A 21,204-nucleotide genomic window follows, 5' to 3' on the forward strand; every position below is an offset into this window, starting at 1 on the left:
GCGAGCCGTGTGCATGTGCAGCGTGTCCGTATATATGTCGAGCCGTGTGCATGTGCAGCGTGTCCGTGTATATGGCGAGCCGTGTGCTTGTGCAGCGTGTCCGTGTATATGTCGAGCCGTGTGCATGTGCAGCGTGTCCGTGTATATGGCGAGCCGTGTGCTTGTGCAGCGTGTCCGTGTATATGGCGAGCCGTGTGCTTGTGCAGCGTGTCCGTGTATATGGCGAGCCGTGTGCTTGTGCAGCGTGTCTGTGTATATGTCGAGCCGTGTGCTTGTGCAGCGTGTCTGTGTATATGGCGAGCCGTGTGCATGTGCAGCGTGTCCGTGTATATGGCGAGCCGTATGCTTCTGCAACGTGTCCGTGTATATGGCGAGCCGTGTGCTTGTGCAGCGTGTCCGTGTGTATTTGGAGAGCTGTGTGCTTGTGCAGAGTGTCCGTGTATATGGCGAGCCGTGTGCTTGTGCAGCGTGTCCGTGTATATGGCGAGCCGTGTGCTTGTGCAGCGTGTCCGTGTATATGGCGAGCCGTATGCTTATGCAACGTGTCCGTGTATATGGCGAGCCGTGTGCTTGTGCAGCGTGTCCGTGTATATGGCGAGCCATGTGCTTGTGCAGCGTGTCCGTGTGTATATGGCGAGCCATGTGCTTGTGCAGCGTGTCCATGTATATGGCGAGCCGTGTGCTTGTGCAGCGTGTCCGTGTATATGGCGAGCCGTGTGCTTGTGCAGCGTGTCCGTGTATATGGCGAGCCGTGTGCTTGTGCAGCGTGTCCGTGTATATGGCGAGCCGTATGCTTCTGCAACGTGTCCGTGTATATGGCGAGCCGTGTGCTTGTGCAGCGTGTCCGTGTATATTGCGAGCCATGTGCTTGTGCAGCATGTCTGTGTGTATATGGCGAGCCGTGTGCTTGTGCAGCGTGTCCGTGTATATGGCGAGCCGTATGCTTCTGCAACGTGTCCGTGTATATGGCGAGCCGTGTGCTTGTGCAGCGTGTCCGTGTATATGGCGAGCCGTGTGCTTGTGCAGCGTGTCCGTGTATATGGCGAGCCGTGTGCTTGTGCAGCGTGTCCGTGTATATGGCGAGCCGTATGCTTCTGCAACGTGTCCGTGTATATGGCGAGCCGTGTGCTTGTGCAGCGTGTCCGTGTATATGGCGAGCCGTATGCTTCTGCAACGTGTCCGTGTATATGGCGAGCCGTGTGCTTATGCAGCGTGTCCGTGTATATTGCGAGCCATGTGCTTGTGCAGCGTGTCCGTGTGTATATGGCGAGCCGTGTGCTTGTGCAGCGTGTCCATGTATATGGCGAGCCGTGTGCTTGTGCAGCATGTCTGTGTATATGGTGAGCCGTGTGCTTGTGCAGCGTGTCCATGTGTATGGCGAGCCGTGTGCTTGTGCAGCATGTCTGTGTGTATATGGCGAGCCGTGTGCTTGTGCAGCATGTCCGTGTATATGGCGATCCGTGTGCTTGTGTAGCGTGTCCGTGTATATGGTGAGCCGTGTGCTTGTGCAGCGTGTCCATGTGTATGGCGAGCCGTGTGCTTGTGCAGCATGTCTGTGTGTATATGGCGAGCCGTGTGCTTGTGCAGCGTGTCCGTGTATATGGCGAGCCGTGTGCTTGTGCAGCGTGTCCGTGTATATGGCGAGCCATGTGCTTATGCAGCGTGTCCGTGTATATGGCGAGCCGTGTGCTTGTGCAGCATGTCCGTGTATATGGCGAGCCGTGTGCTTGTGCAGTGTGTCCGTGTGTATTTCGCGAGCCGTGTGCTTGTGCAGTGTGTCCGTGTATATATTGTAAGCCGTGTGCTTGTGCAGCGTGTCCGTGTGTATATGGCGAGCCGTGTGCTTGTGCAGCGTGTCCGTGTATTTTGCGAGCCGTGTGCTTGTGCAGCGTGTCCGTGTATATGGCGAGCCGTGTGTATATGGCGAGCCGTGTGCTTGTGCAGCATGTCCGTGTATATGGCGAGCCGTGTGCTTGTGCAGCGTGTCTGTGTAGTATACTGAAGCAGTGTATATGGCAAGCCGTGTGCTTGTGCAGCGTGTACGTGTAGTATATTGAAGCCGTGTATATGACGTAGCCGTGTGCTTGTGCAGCGTGTCCGTGTATATGGCGAGCCGTGTGTATATGGCGAGCCGTGTGCTTGTGCAGCATGTCCGTGTATATGGCGAGCCGTGTGCTTGTGCAGCGTGTCTGTGTAGTATACTGAAGCAGTGTATATGGCAAGCCGTGTGCTTGTGCAGCGTGTACGTGTAGTATACTGAAGCTGTGTATATGACGTAGCCGTGTGCTTGTGCAGCGTGTACGTGTAGTATATTGAAGCAGTGTATATGACGTAGCCGTGTGCTTGTGCAGCGTGTCCGTGTATATGGCGAGCCGTGTGCTTGTGCAGCGTGTCCGTGTATATGGCGAGCCGTGTGCTTGTGCAGCATGTCCGTGTATATGGCGAGCCGTGTGCTTGTGCAGCGTGTCCGTGTATATGGCGAGCCTTGTGCTTGTGCAGCGTGTCTGTGTATATGGCGAGCCGTGTGCTTGTGCAGCGTGTCCATGTGTATATGGCGAGCCGTGTGCTTGTGCAGCGTGTCGGTGTATATGGCGAGCCGTGTGCTTGTGCAGCGTGTCCGTGTATATGGCGAGCCATGTGCTTGTGCAGCGTGTCCGTGTATATGGCGAGCCGTGTGCTTGTGCAGCGTGTCCGTGTATATGGCGAGCCGTGTGCTTGTGCAGCGTGTCCGTGTGTATATGGCGAGCCGTGTGCATGTGCAGCGTGTCCGTGTATATGGCGAGCCGTGTGCTTGTGCAGCGTGTCCGTGTATATGGCGAGCTGTGTGCTTGTGCAGCGTGTCCGTGTATATGGCGAGCCGTGTGCTTGTGCAGCGTGTCCGTGTGTATATGGTGAGCCGTGTGCATGTGCAGCGTGTCCGTGTATATGGCGAGCTGTGTGCTTGTGCAGCGTGTCCGTGTATATGGCGAGCCGTGTGCTTGTGCAGCGTGTCCGTGTGTATATGGTGAGCCATGTGCTTATGCAGCGTGTCCGTGTATATGGCGAGCCGTGTGCTTGTGCAGCGTGTCCGTGTATATGGCGAGTCGTGTGCTTGTGCAGCGTGTCCGTGTATATGGCGGGCCGTGTGCTTGTGCAGCGTGTCCGTGTGTATATGGCGAGCCGTGTGCTTGTGCAGCGTGTCCGTGTATATGGCGAGCCATGTGCTTATGCAGCGTGTCCGTGTATATGGCGAGTCGTGTGCTTGTGCAGCGTGTCCGTGTATATGGCGAGCCGTGTGCTTGTGCAGCGTGTCCGTGTGTATATGGCGAGCCGTGTGCATGTGCAGCGTGTCCGTGTATATGGCGATCCGTGTGCTTGTGCAGCGTGTCCGTGTATATGGCGAGCCGTGTGCTTGTGCAGCGTGTCCGTGTATATGGCGAGCCGTGTGCTTGTGCAGTGTGTCCGTGTGTATTTGGCGAGCCGTGTGCTTGTGCAGTGTGTCCGTGTATATGGCGAGCCGTGTGCTTGTGCAGCGTGTCCGTGTATATGGCGAGCCGTGTGCTTGTGCAGCATATCCGTGTGTATATGGGGAGTCGTGTGCTTGTGCAGCGTGTCCGTGTATATGGCGAGCCGTGTGCTTGTGCAGCGTGTCCGTGTATATGGCGAGCCGTGTGCTTGTGCAGCGTGTCCGTGTATATGTCGAGCCGTGTGCATGTGCAGCGTGTCTGTGTATATGGCGAGCCGTGTGTTTGTGCAGCGTGTCCGTGTATATGGCGAGCCGTGTGCTTGTGCAGCGTGTCCGTGTATATGGCGAGCCGTGTGCTTGTGCAGCGTGTCTGTGTATATGGCGAGCCGTGTGCTTGTGCAGCGTGTCTGTGTATATGTCGAGCCGTGTGCTTGTGCAGCGTGTCTGTGTATATGGCGAGCCGTGTGCATGTGCAGCGTGTCCGTGTATATGGCGAACCGTGTGCTTGTGCAGTGTATCCGTGTGTATTTGGAGAGCCGTGTGCTTGTGCAGAGTGTCCGTGTATATGGCGAGCCGTGTGCTTGTGCAGCGTGTCCGTATATATGGCGAGCCGTGTGCTTGTGCAGCGTGTCCGTGTATATGGCGAGCCGTATGCTTATGCAATGTGTCCGTGTATATGGCGAGCCGTGTGCTTGTGCAGCGTGTCCGTGTATATGGCGAGCCATGTGCTTGTGCAGCGTGTCCGTGTGTATATGGCGAGCCATGTGCTTGTGCAGCGTGTCCATGTATATGGCGAGCCGTGTGCTTGTGCAGCATGTCTGTGTGTATATGGCGAGCCGTGTGCTTGTGCAGCGTGTCCATGTGTATGGCGAGCCGTGTGCTTGTGCAGCATGTCTGTGTGTATATGGCGAGCCGTGTGCTTGTGCAGCGTGTCCGTGTATATGGCGAGCCGTGTGCTTGTGCAGCGTGTCCGTGTATATGGCAAGCCGTGTGGCCATGTGCTTATGCAGCATGTCCGTGTATATGGCGAGCCGTGTGCTTGTGCAGCGTGTCCGTGTATATGGCAAGCCGTGTGGCCATGTGCTTATGCAGCATGTCCGTGTATATGGCGAGCCGTGTGCATGTGCAGCGTGTCAGTGTATATGTCGAGCCGTGTGCATGTGCAGCGTGTCCGTGTATATGGCGAGCCGTGTGCTTGCGCAGCGTGTCCGTGTATATGGCGAGCCGTGTGCATGTGCAGCGTGTCCGTGTATATGGCGAGCCGTGTGCTTGTGCAGCGTTTCCGTGTATATGGCGAGCCGTGTGCATGTGCAGCCATTCATTGTATCCTGCAGTGTGTATTCTTTCTCAGTTGTGCAGCAGTGTGTTTGTGTAGTGTGTAGAGTTCTTGAGCACACATCTAGCATTGTCACCGCAATAAGATGTCTCTTTATACCCTGTCAGCTCCAAGCTGGTGAAGATGCCGTCCATCCCTGAAGAGCCAGAGGTGCAGGAGAGTGAGGTAGAGGGTCTGGTAATGCCGGACTTTCTGCGCCCGCTCCCGGACCTGGATGTGGTGGAGTCTCGGGAGGTGGAACTGGAGTGTCAGGTGACCGGGATGCCGTACCCCACCATTACCTGGTACCACAACGGTCAGAAGATCCAGAGCTCAGAGGACCGCAAGATGACGCAATGTGAGGAGCGTGATTGCAATTCCAAACTACGCTGAATCCTTGGAGTGTTAGGGCTCTGTGTATCACATGAAACAATGTGTCGGACACCTGATAATTACGTCTCTCAGGATAAACGTGCACAGAGTTTGTTTCATCCCATTATACACTGTATTGGGCATCATGAAACACGTTGGTTCTCCCCCCAATCACAAGCTCGAGAGGAAAATGACATTCTTTGCACCAATTTCCACACATTTTGATACATCACCTACTTTATTTTATTTTTATAATTGTAAAAGCGAGTTTGCAATGTAGATAAAGCAACTTTGGTTTTGTTCCCATAGGAAATCTCAGTTGCATTTGATGACAGTGACTTCTTTCTACACTCGGTGCATGTCCAGTGAAGAATCTTTTCCCTTTAGGCCCCATAGCGGGAGCTCTCCTGCACAAATCTTGCTGCTGAATATTTTAAGGCTGATCTAATGCATGGGGGCTCAACTGCAGTCCTCAAGACCCTCCAACAGCTCAGGTTTTCAGGATATCCTGACCTGTTGGGGGGGGGGTCTCGAGGACTGGAGTTGCGCACCCCTGATCTAATGCTCCGTACACTGTATCACCCCTTGTGTTCCTGTGCTCTCTCTGTCACAGATAAAGACATTCACCGCCTGGTGTTCCCGTCCGTCAGTCATCCCCACGCGGGTGTGTACAAAAGCGTCATCTCAAACAAGGTGGGGAAGGCAGCCTGCTACGCTCACCTGTATGTCGCAGGTAAGAACCAAGGGGGTCACCCCACCTGTGGTTGCAGGGGGCAATAAAAGGTGCCACGCCACCTGTTTGGGACAGGTAAGGCTGTGTCTCCTTGCCTGTATATGTCATTAAAGAAAGTGTCACCTCATCTGCATTTGATAGGTGACAATGCATATACAGCAGACATTGGGGGATATTCGGGTAACTGCGAGTTTGGCCTTGTAAAACCACGCAGTTTAGCATGGTCATCCGCAGCAGATTAAAACTAGGCAAACATCCATATTCTGTATTACAAATCGCATTGTTTAAACCGCGTCTATAAAAAGTGACAAACTGCACGGTTTAAGAGCCCGCACACACTCAGATTGTAGCCGCTTGTGAAGCGGAATTACCTGAGGTGATGCTAACTCCATCCCCAGTCTGACATGGGTTCTGCTGACATATGGGTTCTGCTGACATGTGGGTTCTGCAGACATGTGGGTTCAGCAGACATGTGGGTTCAGCAGACATGTGGGTTCTGCAGACATGGGGGTTCTGCAGACATGTGGGTTCTGCAGACATGTGGGTTCTGCTCACATACTGTATGGGTTCTTCTGACATGGGTTCTGCTCACATATGGGTTCTGCTGACATATGGGTTCTGCTGACATATGGGTTCTGCAGACATGGGTTTTGCTCACATATGAGTTCTGCTGACATATGGGTTCTGCAGACATATGGGTTTTGCAGACATAGGATTTTGCTCTCTCTTAGCAAAACCCATTTTTCGGTTGTGGATGGAACTCGCAATACCAATGTCGCCACTCTGAAGGAGGCAAGAAATAAAAAATTAAGAGCTATTAGAAGACCTTTTGCACTTAACAAAGTTACTAGAATTCAGCTAGTTGTCCAAAAATGCGAGTTTGAGCCTTTTTGGTCATTCCTCCGAGATTTGTACAGCCGGAGTCAAACCGCTTCTAAAAAAGCCTTTTCCACATGGATTGAACATGTGAGTAGAGCTTACAGAATAGCAAAGCTCGCCAGTCCCATTGGAGAGGGCTCTTTTGACACGGATTGACACAACTCGTAGTTACTAGAATATCCCCCTATTGATTGCTGTGTTGTATTTGATACATCAGGGTGTCCCCTCAACTGGTACAGGGTGAACTGTTCTATGTGCGATAGTTAAGGATAGAGATATCACCTTGTGGGATCCATGGGTCGGATGCAGAAGCGATTGCTCTCCTCACCTGAATGTGATATGTGCACATGTAGTGCAGGTGTGTTCTACTGTAGCTGCGTGACTACAGGTGTGTTCTAGCTGCGTGACTACAGGTGTGTTCTAGCTGCGTGACTACAGGTGTGTTCTAGCTGCGTGACTACAGGTGTGTTCTAGCTGCGTGACTACAGGTGTGTTCTAGCTGCGTGACTGCAGGTGTATTCTACTGTAGCTGCGTGACTGCAGGTGTGTTCTAGCTGTGTGACTGCAGGTGTGTTCTAGCTGCGTGACTGCACGTGTGTTCTAGCTGCGTGACTGCAGGTGTGTTCTAGCTGCGTGACTGCAGGTGTGTTCTAGCTGTGTGCCTGCAGGTGTGTTCTAGCTGCGTGACTGCAGGTGTGTTCTAGCTGCGTGACTGCAGGTGTGTTCTAGCTGTGTGCCTGCAGGTGTGTTCTAGCTGTGTGACTGCAGGTGTGTTCTAGCTGCGTGACTGCAGGTGTGTTCTAACTGCGTGCCTGCAGGTGTGTTCTAGCTGCGTGACTACAGGTGTGTTCTAGCTGCGTGACTGCAGGTGTGTTCTAGCTGCGTGACTGCAGGATTGTTCTAGCTGCGTGACTGCAGGTGTGTTCTAGCTGCGTGACTGCAGGTGTGTTCTAGCTGCGTGACTGCAGGTGTATTCTACTGTAGCTGCGTGACTACAGGTGTGTTCTAGCTGCGTGACTGCAGGTGTGTTCTAGCTGCGTGACTGCAAGTGTGTTCTAGCTGCGTGACTACAGGTGTGTTCTAGCTGCGTGACTGCAGGTGTGTTCTAGCTGCCTGACTGCAGGTGTGTTCTAGCTGCGTAACTGCACGTGTGTTCTAGCTGCGTGACTGCAGGTGTGTTCTAGTTGCGTGACCGCAGGTGTGTTCTAGCTGCGTGACCGCAGGTGTGTTCTAGCTGCGTGACCGCAGGTGTGTTCTAGCTGCGTGACCGCAGGTCTGTTCTAGCTGCGTGACTGCAAGTGTGTTCTAGCTGCGTGACTGCAGGTGTGTTCTAGCTGCGTGACTGCAGGTGTGTTCTAGCTGCGTGACTGCAGGTGTGTTCTAGCTGCGTGACTGCAGGTGTGTTCTAGCTGCGTGACTACAGGTGTGTTCTAGCTGCGTGACTACAGGTGTGTTCTAGCTGGGTGACTGCAGGTGTGTTCTAGCTGCGTGACTACAGGTGTGTTCTAGCTGCGTGACTGCAGGTGTGTTCTAGCTGCGTGACTGCAGGTGTGTTCTAGCTGTGTGACTACAGCTCCAACGTGCAGCTTCTCTATGGAGACTTCCATTGTTTCATATGGTTTACATTCACTTGTCTATAGGCTTTGCCTGTGTGATTGAATGCTTAAATCAGGCCTTTACTACTCTCTCTGCACCCCTCCCTCTAATTCATACATATGTGAATCCCCTGTACCTTGCAGACATGGTACCCACCCCTCCGGACGGTCCCCCCGTCATCACCTCTGTAACCGGAAGAATTGTCAAGCTAAGATGGAAACCTCCGAAGAGACTGGATCCTGCCATAGGTACAAGCAGTGAATGGTGATATAAAATATATATGTGTGTGTGTGTGTGCATCTATATATACAGATATCAAGCCAGGGACTGGTACATAACTCTCTATATAATTGTATATGCACTAAGCATGGCATCAGAGCGTGACTTTGTTAGCGATTGTGATATATTTTAATGGAGAAACATGGAAGTTCTTCATAGATGTAATTACAGATGAGAGTTGTTCAGATGTGTTCACATTCAGTGTGGGTAGTGCGGGTAGTGTGAGTAGTGTTAGCAGTGCGGGTAGTGTGGGTAGTGTGCATAGTGTGAGTAGTGTGTGGGTAGTGTGAGTAGTGTGCGGGTAGTGTGAGTACTGTGAGTAGTGCGGGTAGTGTGAGTAGTGTGTTGTAGTGTGTAGTGTGAGTAGTGTGTGGGTAGTGTGAGTAGTGTGCGGGTAGTGTGAAAACTGTGAGTAGTGCAGGCAGTGTGAGTAGTGTGTTGTGTGAGTAGTGTGTGAGTAGTGTGCGGGTAGTGTGAGTACTGTGAGTAGTGCGGGCAGTGTGAGTAGTGTGTTGTAGTGTGTGTAGTGTGTAGTGTGAGTAGTGTGTTGTAGTATAGATCTGTTATTAGTTTATGTGTATATAGAGCTGCTGGACCAGTTCTATGAACAATGCATAAGAGTTTCATTTTGTCCCCACAGACCGGGCTCAGATCACATACTCGGTCCAGCAGCAGGCTGTGGGGTCACCCCAATGGACGGTTATTGCCAGCGACCTAAAGGACACCTGTCATTGTGTCACATCTCTGACCAAGAGACACCAGTATCTGTTCCGAGTTATCACGTACACCTCAACCGCCCACAGCAAACCTTCCCCACCAAGCGAGTTTGTGAGCCTCCTCGACAGAGGTGAGAGTGGAGAGAGGAAGGGAGGGAGGGATGAAGGGAGGATGGGGAGGGGAGGATAGAGAGAAGGGAAGATGGGACAGTACAGAGAGGGATGGAGAAAGGTTGGAGGGTGGAGAGAGGGAGGAGGCAGGATGGAGAGATGGGGGATTGAGAGAGGGTGGAGGGTGGAAGGGAGGTTGGAGAGATGGTGGAGCATGGATGGAGGGCAGGAAGAGGGGAGGGTGGAGACAAGTAGATAGGAAAGAAGATGAAAGAAATGAAGACAAGATGATAAAAGATGGAAGTAGAGTGGCGCTGAGAGATTGTAGGACTGGCTCATTCCTTCTGTAGCACAGCATTCCATGCACTGGGGTGAGAGGTAGAAAGCAAGGCCCGGAATAAAGTGTCACTACAAACTGAATACATTCCGTGTAGGGGAATTACCAGGCAGTGCTACTAACCCAATGTTATGCACCCCTCAATCTCATTATAAATTAGTGTTTCTATTACCCCTATAAAGCATCATTCCCCCCCCCCCAGCCTACAGTATATGAGTTTAACGCCTATAGATGTTAGTAACGTGCACCCTGAGCGTGTCCTGCTCTTTTAAAATAAAAAACAAAATGTTGGCGGTAAAAATCATATTCTAAATCTCTAGCTCCTGCGGTTACCATGGTAACCTTTAGACTGCAGTGAGCTTTAGGCAGAGCTCCATTTTAACCTCCCGGACAGTTAATATTCCAGACACGTACAGTGTACTTGTGAGTGTGCATCAACGTAGCGTCAGCTTGAAAAAAAATGAAAATAAAAAGCTTTGGAAAAGGTAAGAAAACATCTCAAAGTCAATAAATGCAAAACAATGCTGATTGGCATGGACTGGGGCTTTCCATTAGGAAGCCGCTCTGCTGTGACACATTGTACATTGCATATAGGTGACGTGTATAGGTTTCTGCGTTGCCGATCGATCCGTTCTCCTCTAATCGATCGCTGAAGATTCGGCTCGGGGGTTCCTTATATCACTGCTAGGGCTGCAGGAGATTACCCAAGATGCAAAGTTCTGTGTGGAAGATCATGTGACCAGGCAGTTACTAGGTACAATTGGTGCACTGCTAGAGAGGGGGCAGGGCTCAAGGGCCAGAGCCTGTCTCAGAAGAGGAAGGGGATGTGACTTTGTAAATGGTTATTATAGAAACAAATGAGAAATTGGGTGCTCCAATGATTTTGGAATATATACAGTCTTATTTCAATAGTCCTTATAATTGAGACTCTGGAGTAGGACTCTATTATGGAGTGGGTTAAGTGAGTGATAAACCAGTGAGATGAACGCATAATGTCTACTGAAGAAAACAATCAAGGTGATAATGACTCAACCTGAAGTTAATCTCATTGGAGAAAAGCTAAATCGATACTGAAGTTAAAGAACACTCTTCAAATAGCAATTGAGTAAATCTTACCCATTCCGGAGCCTCCACCAGTCTATAATGGCGCGTCCAGCCGCAAATGTAGAAGTCCAATAGCCAAAGAAGAAAAAAGCAGTGCGCTGCCAGGGAGCCAGGTGGTAAAAATGTAGTATTCTTTATTAAAAAAAATATAAACATCGCCCAAGGAAGCTGGGCAACCTCCTACGCGTTTCGGACGTAATGTTAAAGGACATTAAGTCCGAAACGCGTAGGAGGTTGCACAACTCCCTTGGGTGATGTTTATATTTTTTGACTAAAGAATACTACATTTTTACCACCTGGCTCCCTGGCTTTTTTCTTCTCTGGCAATTATAGAAACAAAAATGCTTGTTACACTAGAATACATTAAAAATGTCTTTAAAAATAGTTTTTTTTTAAATGCTACAATTATTTTCTCATAGTACAGAACTGATTTATTAAAAAACACACATGTAGGATATTGCTTGAGGTGTAAGAGGTAGATACGGTGCTAGACACGTTTTCATGTTATATGTTACTAGCGAAGGATGTGATAGACATAACGTGCTGTTACAGGTCAGTACCTAGAGGAGGCGCCGCTAATTCTGGATCGGCCGGAGGTGTTGTACATGGTGGAGAATCAGCTGCTCTGTGTGACCGTGACACTCAATCATGTGGATGCTGAGGTCACGTGGCGGAGGTAACAACCAGATCAAATCAGACACGTACATCCCATTGGGGTGGGACCATCGCTTAACTCTACCGGGGCACATTCCAATATCGCAGCATGTAGCAAGTGGGGCAAAATAAGAACAAAGTATCCTTCCTTATTACATTCAAATGTTAAAAATGTCCCTTATAAAATCCAATGTCCCTTATACAATCCATGCTATGCAAAAACATTGAGGTGCACATGAATAAAGATGACGTGGCAGAATGGTTCGGGCACTGACCTATGACATAGAGCAGTTTAACCCTGGGGTGCTGTGATTACCCTCTGCTCTCGGCCTGGCACATTGGCACCAGTGTGAGGGCTTTGTGTGGGACACTGGAAGGTGTGTGGTGTAAGTACTGTAAGAGAGAAAGGGTGAGTGTGGTGTGTAAGGCCGTGCGTATAGTGCCCACGACGGGCGACGGCGACGCGACGTCGCATAAAAAGGCTCAATCAGTGGCTCAGTCATTGCCCTGAAGCAGGGATATCTTTAAAACCTGACCTGTTGGTAGCCCTTGAGGACTGGAGTTGGCCACCCCTGCGCTAAGGTTATCTTGCCTCTGGAGAATATTAGGCACAGTGCAGGTTGTGATACATTCTAACTGATCAATGGGAGGCTTCTCCAGAGCTGTCGTATCACACGAGGTTCATTTGTCCGAAGAGGAAACCTTTGTCATGCTGCCAAAGTGTTTGTTCGTCACTGCGGGGCCCCCTGCACTGTATGGATTATTTTAAATGTGTGTGCTTCCCTGCAGAGCAGAAGCAGTTCTGTGCAGCGTGGATGGAGTGTGTGAGATGAGTATGCCAGATGACGACCAGCACTCACTCACACTCTGCAGCCCCAGGAAGTTTGACCTAGGCCATCTGACGTGTGAGGCCAGGAATCAGTATGGAGAGGACAGCTGCACCATTTGCATTGAGATGGCAGGTACTAAGGGCAGTGACACTACACACTGGATTCTGTGCAGTAAAGCAGTGTGCTATGCTACTTCTGTCTAATTCAGTTCTTGGGATGTACAGCAGGGCTGTGTATTAAAGCAGGATTCTAAGCTGACGTTTTTCTTGTTTAATTTTCTTTCCCCCTCCTTTAATATGCGCATCAATACAATCCACACAATGATAAGTAATTAGCTAAGTTGCTGATCGATCCGTTCTCCTGTGATTGAGTTTCGGCTCGGTGGTTCACTAAATGGCTGTCGGTGCAGCAGAAGAGGACCTAAGATGTAAAGTTCTGTGGGGAAGATCATGTGACCAGGCAGTCACTAGATACAATTGGTGCACTGCTAGAGAGAGGGCGGGGCTCAATTGCCAGAACCAGTTTCAGAAGAGGAGGGGGGGGGGGTGACTTTGTAAATGGTTGCTATAGAAAAAAAAAATGTTTGTTATATTATAATACATTAAAAATGTAATTGAGTTGATTTTAAAAAAATGCTACAAGTATTTTCTCATAGTACAGAACTGATTTATTTTAAAAACACACAAGTAGGATATTGCTTGGTCTGCAGCTGTAAGCACAGTCGTGTTGGTTACAGTATATGCATATAGTGTCGTTTGATACTATCTTCTCTTTCCCCAGAGACTCCTCGCTTCGAGTCTATCATGGAAGACATAGAGATTGGCGTTGAGGAGACGGCACGCTTTGCGGTGGTGGTGGATGGGAAGCCAGTTCCAGACATCATGTGGTACAAGGTGCGTCCTGTGCTACAGCCCCGGCTCTGCCCAGCCTTCAGTGGCACACGCGGGGGGCTCCTCTCTGTCTCTGTATATGGATGGATGTCTGCTTCCCTCTGAGGTCCCCGTCTCTCTCCCTCAGGATGGAGAGCTCCTGGCTGAGAGCAGTCACTTCAGCTTTGTATACGATGACACCGAGTGCTCACTGGTGATTCTTAACACCTCACCGAGTGACGCAGGGGTATACACTTGCACCGCACGCAACCTGTCGGGGGAGCTGTCCTGTAAGGCAGAGCTGCAGGTGTGCACAGGTAAGGCATATCCTACACTCCATGACACAGGGACACAGGGGCCCTGTAATAGTTCCAATGTAACAGGCTGATATCGAGTTATGTATGAATAGGGCTTACTTGTGTAAGTGTAATCGTGCCGATCATCGTTTCCATGCGATCGTACCATGATCAGCACTATCGCAGTGTAATACATAACCCCCCCAAGCCTCCCAGCGACAAATCTGGGTACCAAAAACACAACAAACAAGTAGAAACCCCATTAAAAGCAATCCGATTTCTTTCATCCGTGAGTCTGCGGCGGTTGTGCAGCTTTGATGGATACCGTATGTTCTTGGCACGTGGTGACCTTGCATGTTTGAATGCAGAACCAGGACAATCCTTGTATAACACGCACTTTCTTTGTACAGCGAAGCCAGCCGGAGCGTCGGTGCTGGAGGAGTCAGATGGGCTGAAATCTCGCAGACTGACAGATTATTACAACATCCACAAGGAGATGGGGCGGTGAGAGCCTCTGTATACTGTACACACCTCTGTATGGGGCCTGTATTGGTTACTCTGCGTCAATTTGGGATTTAGGGGGTGTCAGTAGGTGGAGGAGGGTACTTGTATGGGTGTGTATATGTAGACCTGTGTATTTGTGTCTGTATGGGTGATGACATGTGTGTATTTGTATAGGTTTGTATATTTGTTGTGTGTATGATTAGGTGTGTGTTGTGTGATGACAGTGTGTGTATACTAACACAGTGAATTGAGATAGTGCCAATCGGGACACTACTTTCTGAGTGATAGGGCCCCAATTGTCACTAGCGCAGTTTAATGAATAACCCCCGATGTGTTCTTGTGTCAGAGGTGCCTTCTCCTATGTGCGCCATGTGATAGAGAAGAGCAGCGGGCGGGATTTTGCCGCTAAGTTCATCTCGTCCCGCGGAGCAGCGAGAGAGCGCGCACAGAGGGAGCAGAGGGTCCTGTCACCGCTCAGCCACGAGAGCATCGTCTACTTCCAGGAGGCGTTCGAGAAGAGGAATGCCCTGATCATCATCATTGAGCTGTATCCACTCACAAGGCACTGCTAGGGGGTGTCACACTGTGACAGGACACTGCTATAGGGTGTCACACTGTGACAGGACACTGCTAGAGGGTGTCACACTGTGACAGGACACTGCTTGGGGGTGTCACACTGTGACAGGACACTGCTATGGGGGGGAGGTCACACTGTGACAGAACACTGCAGGGGGGCGGGGATGTCACACTGGGACACAGCATCACTGGAGGGAAGCTCACATTTTCCTTGACCGACTGCAGCTGTTCTCAGGAGGAGCTTCTAGACAGAGTGACCAGGAAACCCACAGTGTGTGAATCAGAGGTGAGGACCTGCAGGGTACCCAGTGTCATGTGTGTATGGAACGCTGTGACACAGCTGTGTGAGTTACTTATGTGTGCAGGAGGTAGTGTGTGCGCAGTCGGCCGTGTGTGCGCAGGAGATGGTGTGTGCGCAGTCGGCAGTGTGTGCGCAGGAGATGGTGTGTGCGCAGTTGGCAGTGTGTGCGCAGTCGGCGGTGTGTGCGCAGTCGGCGGTGTGCGCAGTCGGCAGTGTGTGCGCAGGAGATGGTGTGTGCGCAGTCGGCAGTGTGTGCGCAGTCGGCAGTGTGTGCGCAGTCGGTGGTGTGTGCGCAGTCGGTGGTGTGTGCGCAGTCGGCCATGTGTGCGCAGTCGGCCGTGTGTGCGCAGTCGGCCGTGTGTGCGCAGTGGGCAGTGTGTGCGCAGTCGGCAGTGTGTGCGCAGTCGGCAGTGTGTGTGCAGTCGTCAGTGTGTGCGCAGGAATTGTAGGCGATGCTGTACAGGTAATGTTCCCTGGGCTGTGCAGTGAGAGGCGTGATGCAGCCGATGTTGAATATTTGCTGTGTGATGCAGTGCGGTGAGTTTGCTCAGTGCAGAGGAAAGTGTGGCGTGTATGTACGAGGCACAATGTCAGAGGATGAGATCTGCAATACAACCGAACTGGCGTATCCGCACCCTCACTGTACACAGGTGCAAACACTCATTGTCATTGCATTGCATACCAGCGCTGCACTCCTCACGCCTCCCTACATGCAGTGTGATGTGGACGTGTGGAGTAAGAGCAGGCGATCCGACGGGAGGGGGGCGGGGGGCGTTTATGACGTCACGTGGCTGGTTCGCTCATTGGCTGAACCGCCGCCGTGACATGGCCAACGCTCGTCCACCGCGCCAAAAGACAAATATCTTGTCTTTTGGCCAAGGCGGTCGTGCATCGCAGCTTGTGCGCACACACGACGACCGGGGCCTGCCCCATAGAGCGCTGTGCCTTGTTTGCGGCACGCACGCCGTAGCGCGCGCCGTAGCGGCCACTGGGGACATAGCCTAAGATAGAATGTGGGAAGACAGCAGGACAGATAATGATGGGCGATGAGCTGCATTTCTGTGAGAACAATGGAGAATACAGCACAATTAGCTCTGGGCCAGGGGGCGGTTCATGTGATCCCTCTTTTCTTCCAGATTCGCTCCTTTGTGTGTCAGATCCTGGAGGGTTTGGATTATTTGCACCGTAAAAACATTCTGCATCTAGATATAAAGGTCAGATCCACATAGAGCGTCTCTTCTCTGCGCAGCATCGTGGGACCTTTTAATATTGTAAAGTCTCACATTAAAAAAAAAAAACATGTGTATCAAGAACTTGTTTATAACGAAACAATGTAACGTTACCAGCCAGCAAAGGCCGGACCGGTCAGGAGTATGAGTAATGGCGTCCGTCAGAGAAGGTGGCAGGGCTTCGAAATGCTTCTATTTATAATAGGGATTGGCGTGCACTCCTGGGAGCGAGGAGATGCCAAGTTACGTCCATAATTATTCATAATAACTTTATTTCATATAGCTATTTTCTGACAACGGGGATTCAAAGCGCGCCACAATGACAGTATAGCGCGCGGGACGCAGCACATAGGATTGTTACAGACACAGTCCCTATGTTTTTGGTGCCTGGGGCACAGGGAGATAAAGTGACTTTCTCAAGGTCACAAGGAGCTGACACTGGGAATTGCACCAGGCTCCCTGCTTCACACTCAGTGTCGTTGTTTACAGTCAGCGCCTTTACTCACTGAGCCGCTCCTCCTCCCTAATTGAGTAGCACCCAAGTAGCAGGTTCAATATACGTCAAGACAGAGACTAGTGAGTAGCCCCTCCTCCCACCCCCCACACCCCCAACAGGTCAGATTTTCAGGATATCACAGCTTCAGCACAAGTGGCTCAAGAGCCTCTGATTGAGCCACCTGTGCTGAAGCAGGAACGGGTTGAGCCACCTATGCTGAAGCAGGAATATCCTGTAAACGTGACTTGTTGGGGGGGTCTTGAAGACTGGGGTCGAGAGCCCCTGAGTTAAGGTATTATGCCGATACTGACTTCCCTCGTCTTGATTTGGCAGCCGGAGAACATTCTGATGGCGGACGCGAGCAGCGAGCAGATCCGGATATGTGACTTCGGGAACGCCCAAGAGCTCACCGTGGGGGAGCCTCAGTACTGCAGATATGGGACCCCTGAATTTGTGGCCCCCGAGATTGTGAACCAGATGCCGATCTCAGCAGTCACAGACATATGGTAGTGGATGGGCAGGGGCTGCATAAGAACCATGGCTGAAGTGAGGGGGGGGGGGGGAGTTGCGCCATTAACTCTTTCTGTACCAGAGAGGCTACAATGAAGGAGTTAAGAGAAGTTGCTATAATGTGTTGACCAATAAAGCAGGGATTCTCAAGTCCAGTCCTCAAGACCCCGAAACAGGTCAGGTTTTAAGGATATCACAGCTTCAGCACAAGTGGCTCAATCTGTCCCATCTTCAGCACAGGTGGCTTAATCAATCACTGCTTCAGCACAGGTGGCTCAATCAATCCCTGCTTCAGCACAGGTGGCTCAATCAGAGGCTCAGGCTTTGACTGAGCCTCTGATTGAGCCACCTGTGCTGAAGCTGGGATATGCTTAAAACCTGACCTGTTGGAGGGGGTCCTGAGGACCGGAGTTGAGCACCCCTGCAAGTAAAGACTAATAATACTATTTTATATTTTCATTTAACTTTTCACCTGGGATGGGCAACCCAAATATGATATTTTATACTCCGTATTTGCACGGCAACTTTTAAAGGGGAGAGAGAGGCGCAATGTTAAAATGTTACATTAATACAGGAGGGTACGCGGAGGCAAAGGGAGTATTCGGAACTTCAGGTTCGTCCATTCAAGGCCTTGGATTTAACCCCTACACCACACCACTTCCGCACATGACTATTTGGGCACTGGACATAGCTGCTTAAGATGAGCAGAGTAATGATGCTGAGACTGACATTACCCGGGTTGCAATGGGCTTGTAGGGAGGAGGCTAACGCTCTCCCTTCCTTCTTCCTTCTCTTTTCCCATCTGCACTTTGCTCCTCTCCACAGGCCGGTCGGGGTCCTGACGTATTTATGGTGAGTTTCATTTTTTTAATTTGAATGTACTTTGTATGCCCAGAATTCAACACAAATATCACCGTGCGCTTCAGCCTGTGACCATGCCGCAAACAATTCAGCCCTAAAAAGGTCTCTTTCCCATGGCCCTCTCACATCTGAACAGTCCTAAAGGTGTAAGGATCTGTACCTGTCCCATAGAACTGTAGAGAGGACAGGCTATGTATTCTGTGCCCATTCTCCCGAGCTCTATACTGGAGGTGACAGCTTCTGGATTCACTGTATCGATCCTCGAGCTATCCAGGATCTTATGAGAGTAGGGTTCTGTCCATGACTACAGCTGTGACGTCCGGAGGCAGCGGGCCTTGGTGCCATGTAGTCCTAGAGGTGACAGTCTCTGATTTATTTTTTTAATTATCTTTAAAAATGTGTTACCCGGAAGTAATACATTGAGATTTACCGCTCGTTTTCACGTATGTCCTGAGCACAGAGTTATGATGACAGATACATAGTTACAAATACATAGTTACATTCAGTGAGCAAGGTTATACATTGTATACAAGACATTGCATGCACAGTTAGAGGTAATATATATTATAGGCGTATGTAACAGTTACAGACCAGATTAAAACGTGAGACAGCTTTAGTTTGGAAAGAACTTAGACTGCTGGCGGCTGTGAGAGTCTCCGGCAGACTGTTCCAGTTTTGGGGTGATGACAGTGCTTATCTCCCACAGTCTGACCGGAGTGTCTCCCTTCGTGGGAGAGAATGATTACACAACCCTGATGAATATCAGAGGCTACACGGTGGCGTTTGAAGAGAAGATGTTCGAAGACCTGACACGGGAGGCAAGAGGCTTCCTAATAAAGGTCTTGGGAAATGAGAAACTGTGAGTATGAGCGCTGCAGAACATTGCACCTCCGGCTCACTGACGAGAATGCAGATCATTGCAACATTAGCCACTACAGCACAGTCATTTCCCCATTAACCCCTGCAGTGTCTTGTGGACCTCTCTGGCCGTAAAAGTGTTAACTCATTCACTATAATAAGATGATTGTTCCATAATAATGATGATATTATTAGTGCCTTTCCAGGAGCATTGACACAACCACCTCTGGGGTGGAATCCTGGCTGAATATATCTAGAGCCCTGGTCTGCAGAGCCAACACCTTACACCAGGGGTGCTCAACTCCAGTCCTCAAGGATATCCCTGCTTCAGCACAGGAGGCTCAGTCTTTGTGCCACTGATTGAGCTACCTGTGCTGAAGTTTATTTATTTATAAAATATTTTACCAGGAAGTAATACATTGAGAGTTACCTCTCGTTTTCAAGTATGTCCTGGGCACATAGACAAATAATACAAATAAAGACAAATAATACATGGTTACAAATACAGTTACATAAATGAACAGGGTATACATTATATACAAGACATTGTGTGCACAGTTAAAGAAATATATATTATGGGCGTATGAAACAGTTACAGACAAGATTAAAGTGTGAGACAGCCTTAGATTTGAAAGAACTTAAACTGGTGGTGGATGTGAGAGTCTCTGGTAGGTTGTTCCAATTATGGGGTGCTCGGTAGGAGAAGGAGGAACGGCCGGATACTTTGTTGAGCCTTGGGACCATGAACAGTCTTTTGGAGTCTGATCTCAGGTGATGAGTGCTGCAAGTGGTAGGGGTGAGGAGCTTGTTCAGGTAGCTGGGTAGCTTGCCCATGAAGAATTTAAAGGCAAGACAGGAAAGGTGAACTTTGCGCCTAGACTCTAGTGATGACCAATCTAGTTCTTTGAGCATTTCGCAGTGATGTGTGTTGTAGTTGCATTGGAGAACAAAACGACAAATTGAATTGTAGAGGGTGTCAAGTTTGCTAAGGTGGGTTTGAGGTGCCGAGCCATATACTATGTCTCCAGTCAATAATTGGCATTAGCATCTGCTGTGCGATATGCTTTCTGACCAGGAGACTTAGGGAGGATTTGTTCCTGTAAAGTACCCCTAGTTTGGCATAGGTCTTGGTTGTCAGGGTATAAATGTGCATCCCGAATGTTAAGTGGGAGTCAAACCATAAGCCCAGGTATTTAAAACTAGTGACAGGAGTTAGGGTGGTGTTGGCGTTGGTTCTAATCTGGAGCTCAGTCGCTGGAAGCTTTAAAAAATTAGTCTTTGTCCCAAATACCATTGTTACAGTCTTGTCAGTGTTTAAAAACAGTTTGTTTTGGGAAATCCAGTTTTCGAGTCTCAAAAAGTCAGACTGAAGTATGTATTGAAGGTCAGAGAGGCTATGGCTGTGTGCATATAGGATTGTCGTCTGCATACATGTGTATTGAGGCTTCCATAAAAGCTGTGGGAAGATCATTAATGAACACTGAGAAGAGTAGGGGCCCCAGAACAGAGCCTTGCGGGACACCACAAGTGATACCCAGGCGGTTCGAGTTAGAGCCTGAGATGGACACATGTTGGGATCTACCTGATAGGTAGGACTGAAACCAGTTTAAAGCATGCTTCCCTATTCCAGAGCTCTGGAGTTTGTTAAGCAGGATAGCATGATCAACTGTGTCAAAAGCCTTTGCAAAATCTAGGAATACTGCACCAGTGAGTTGTCCCCGTTCCATTCCACACTGGATTTCATTGCAAACTTTTAGCAGGGTAGTTACGGTGGAGTGTTTGGGACGAAAGCCAGATTGGAATTGGCTAGGGAAATTTGTCTTGGTGTAGAAATCGCTTAATTGGGAGTGGACACATTTTTCCATAACTTTGGATAAAATTGGGAGGAGTGAGATTGGCCTGTAGTTTGAGACAGTGTTTTTGTCCCCACTTTTGAAGATTGGAAGACCTCTGGCAGTTTTCCATGTCTTAGGGATATGGCCTGCAGACAGGATAGAGTTGACTATGGAAGCAATTGGTTTGGCAATGGCTGGGGCACCAAGTCGTAGGAACCTAGATTGTAGTAAGTCAGGTCCGCATTAGCTGTTTAGTTTTAGTTTGAGGAGCGCTTGTGTAATCTCCTCTTCAGATACTGGGCCAAATTGAAAATTGTGGGCAGTGTTGGGAGGGGGTGGGGCTTTGTGTGTACTCCCAGGGTGAGATTCAGATTTGTGGTTTGGGCTGCGTTTCGCTAATAAGTTTGTGGCACACCCCACAAAGTAATCATTGAATGCATTTGCAATGTCAGTGGGGTTTGTCAGAGTAATATCCCCCTTAGTGATATTGCTTGGTTG

At 49.9% G+C, this 21,204-nt stretch overlaps 1 protein-coding gene across 5 annotated transcripts in view; it reads left to right on the forward strand.

Annotated features, from left to right (window-relative positions):
- Positions 1 to 21,204, forward strand: part of SPEG (striated muscle enriched protein kinase) — a 168,235-nt gene that overhangs the window by 113,897 nt on the left and 33,134 nt on the right. For all 5 annotated transcript variants that reach the window (XM_075609604.1, XM_075609606.1, XM_075609605.1 and 2 more), the window contains 15 exons: positions 4,889 to 5,118; positions 5,746 to 5,865; positions 8,484 to 8,588; positions 9,260 to 9,466; positions 11,440 to 11,563; positions 12,331 to 12,503; positions 13,152 to 13,264; positions 13,389 to 13,557; positions 13,947 to 14,040; positions 14,387 to 14,587; positions 14,842 to 14,902; positions 16,054 to 16,131; positions 16,976 to 17,148; positions 17,978 to 18,004; positions 18,720 to 18,872. In XM_075609604.1, coding sequence (XP_075465719.1) covers positions 4,889 to 5,118; positions 5,746 to 5,865; positions 8,484 to 8,588; positions 9,260 to 9,466; positions 11,440 to 11,563; positions 12,331 to 12,503; positions 13,152 to 13,264; positions 13,389 to 13,557; positions 13,947 to 14,040; positions 14,387 to 14,587; positions 14,842 to 14,902; positions 16,054 to 16,131; positions 16,976 to 17,148; positions 17,978 to 18,004; positions 18,720 to 18,872 — 2,028 coding nt within the window. The remainder of the gene's footprint in view (positions 1 to 4,888; positions 5,119 to 5,745; positions 5,866 to 8,483; positions 8,589 to 9,259; positions 9,467 to 11,439; positions 11,564 to 12,330; positions 12,504 to 13,151; positions 13,265 to 13,388; positions 13,558 to 13,946; positions 14,041 to 14,386; positions 14,588 to 14,841; positions 14,903 to 16,053; positions 16,132 to 16,975; positions 17,149 to 17,977; positions 18,005 to 18,719; positions 18,873 to 21,204) is intronic.

The sequence above is a fragment of the Ascaphus truei genome, chromosome 7 (assembly GCF_040206685.1).
Source record: "Ascaphus truei isolate aAscTru1 chromosome 7, aAscTru1.hap1, whole genome shotgun sequence".
Classification (NCBI taxonomy): domain Eukaryota; kingdom Metazoa; phylum Chordata; class Amphibia; order Anura; family Ascaphidae; genus Ascaphus; species Ascaphus truei.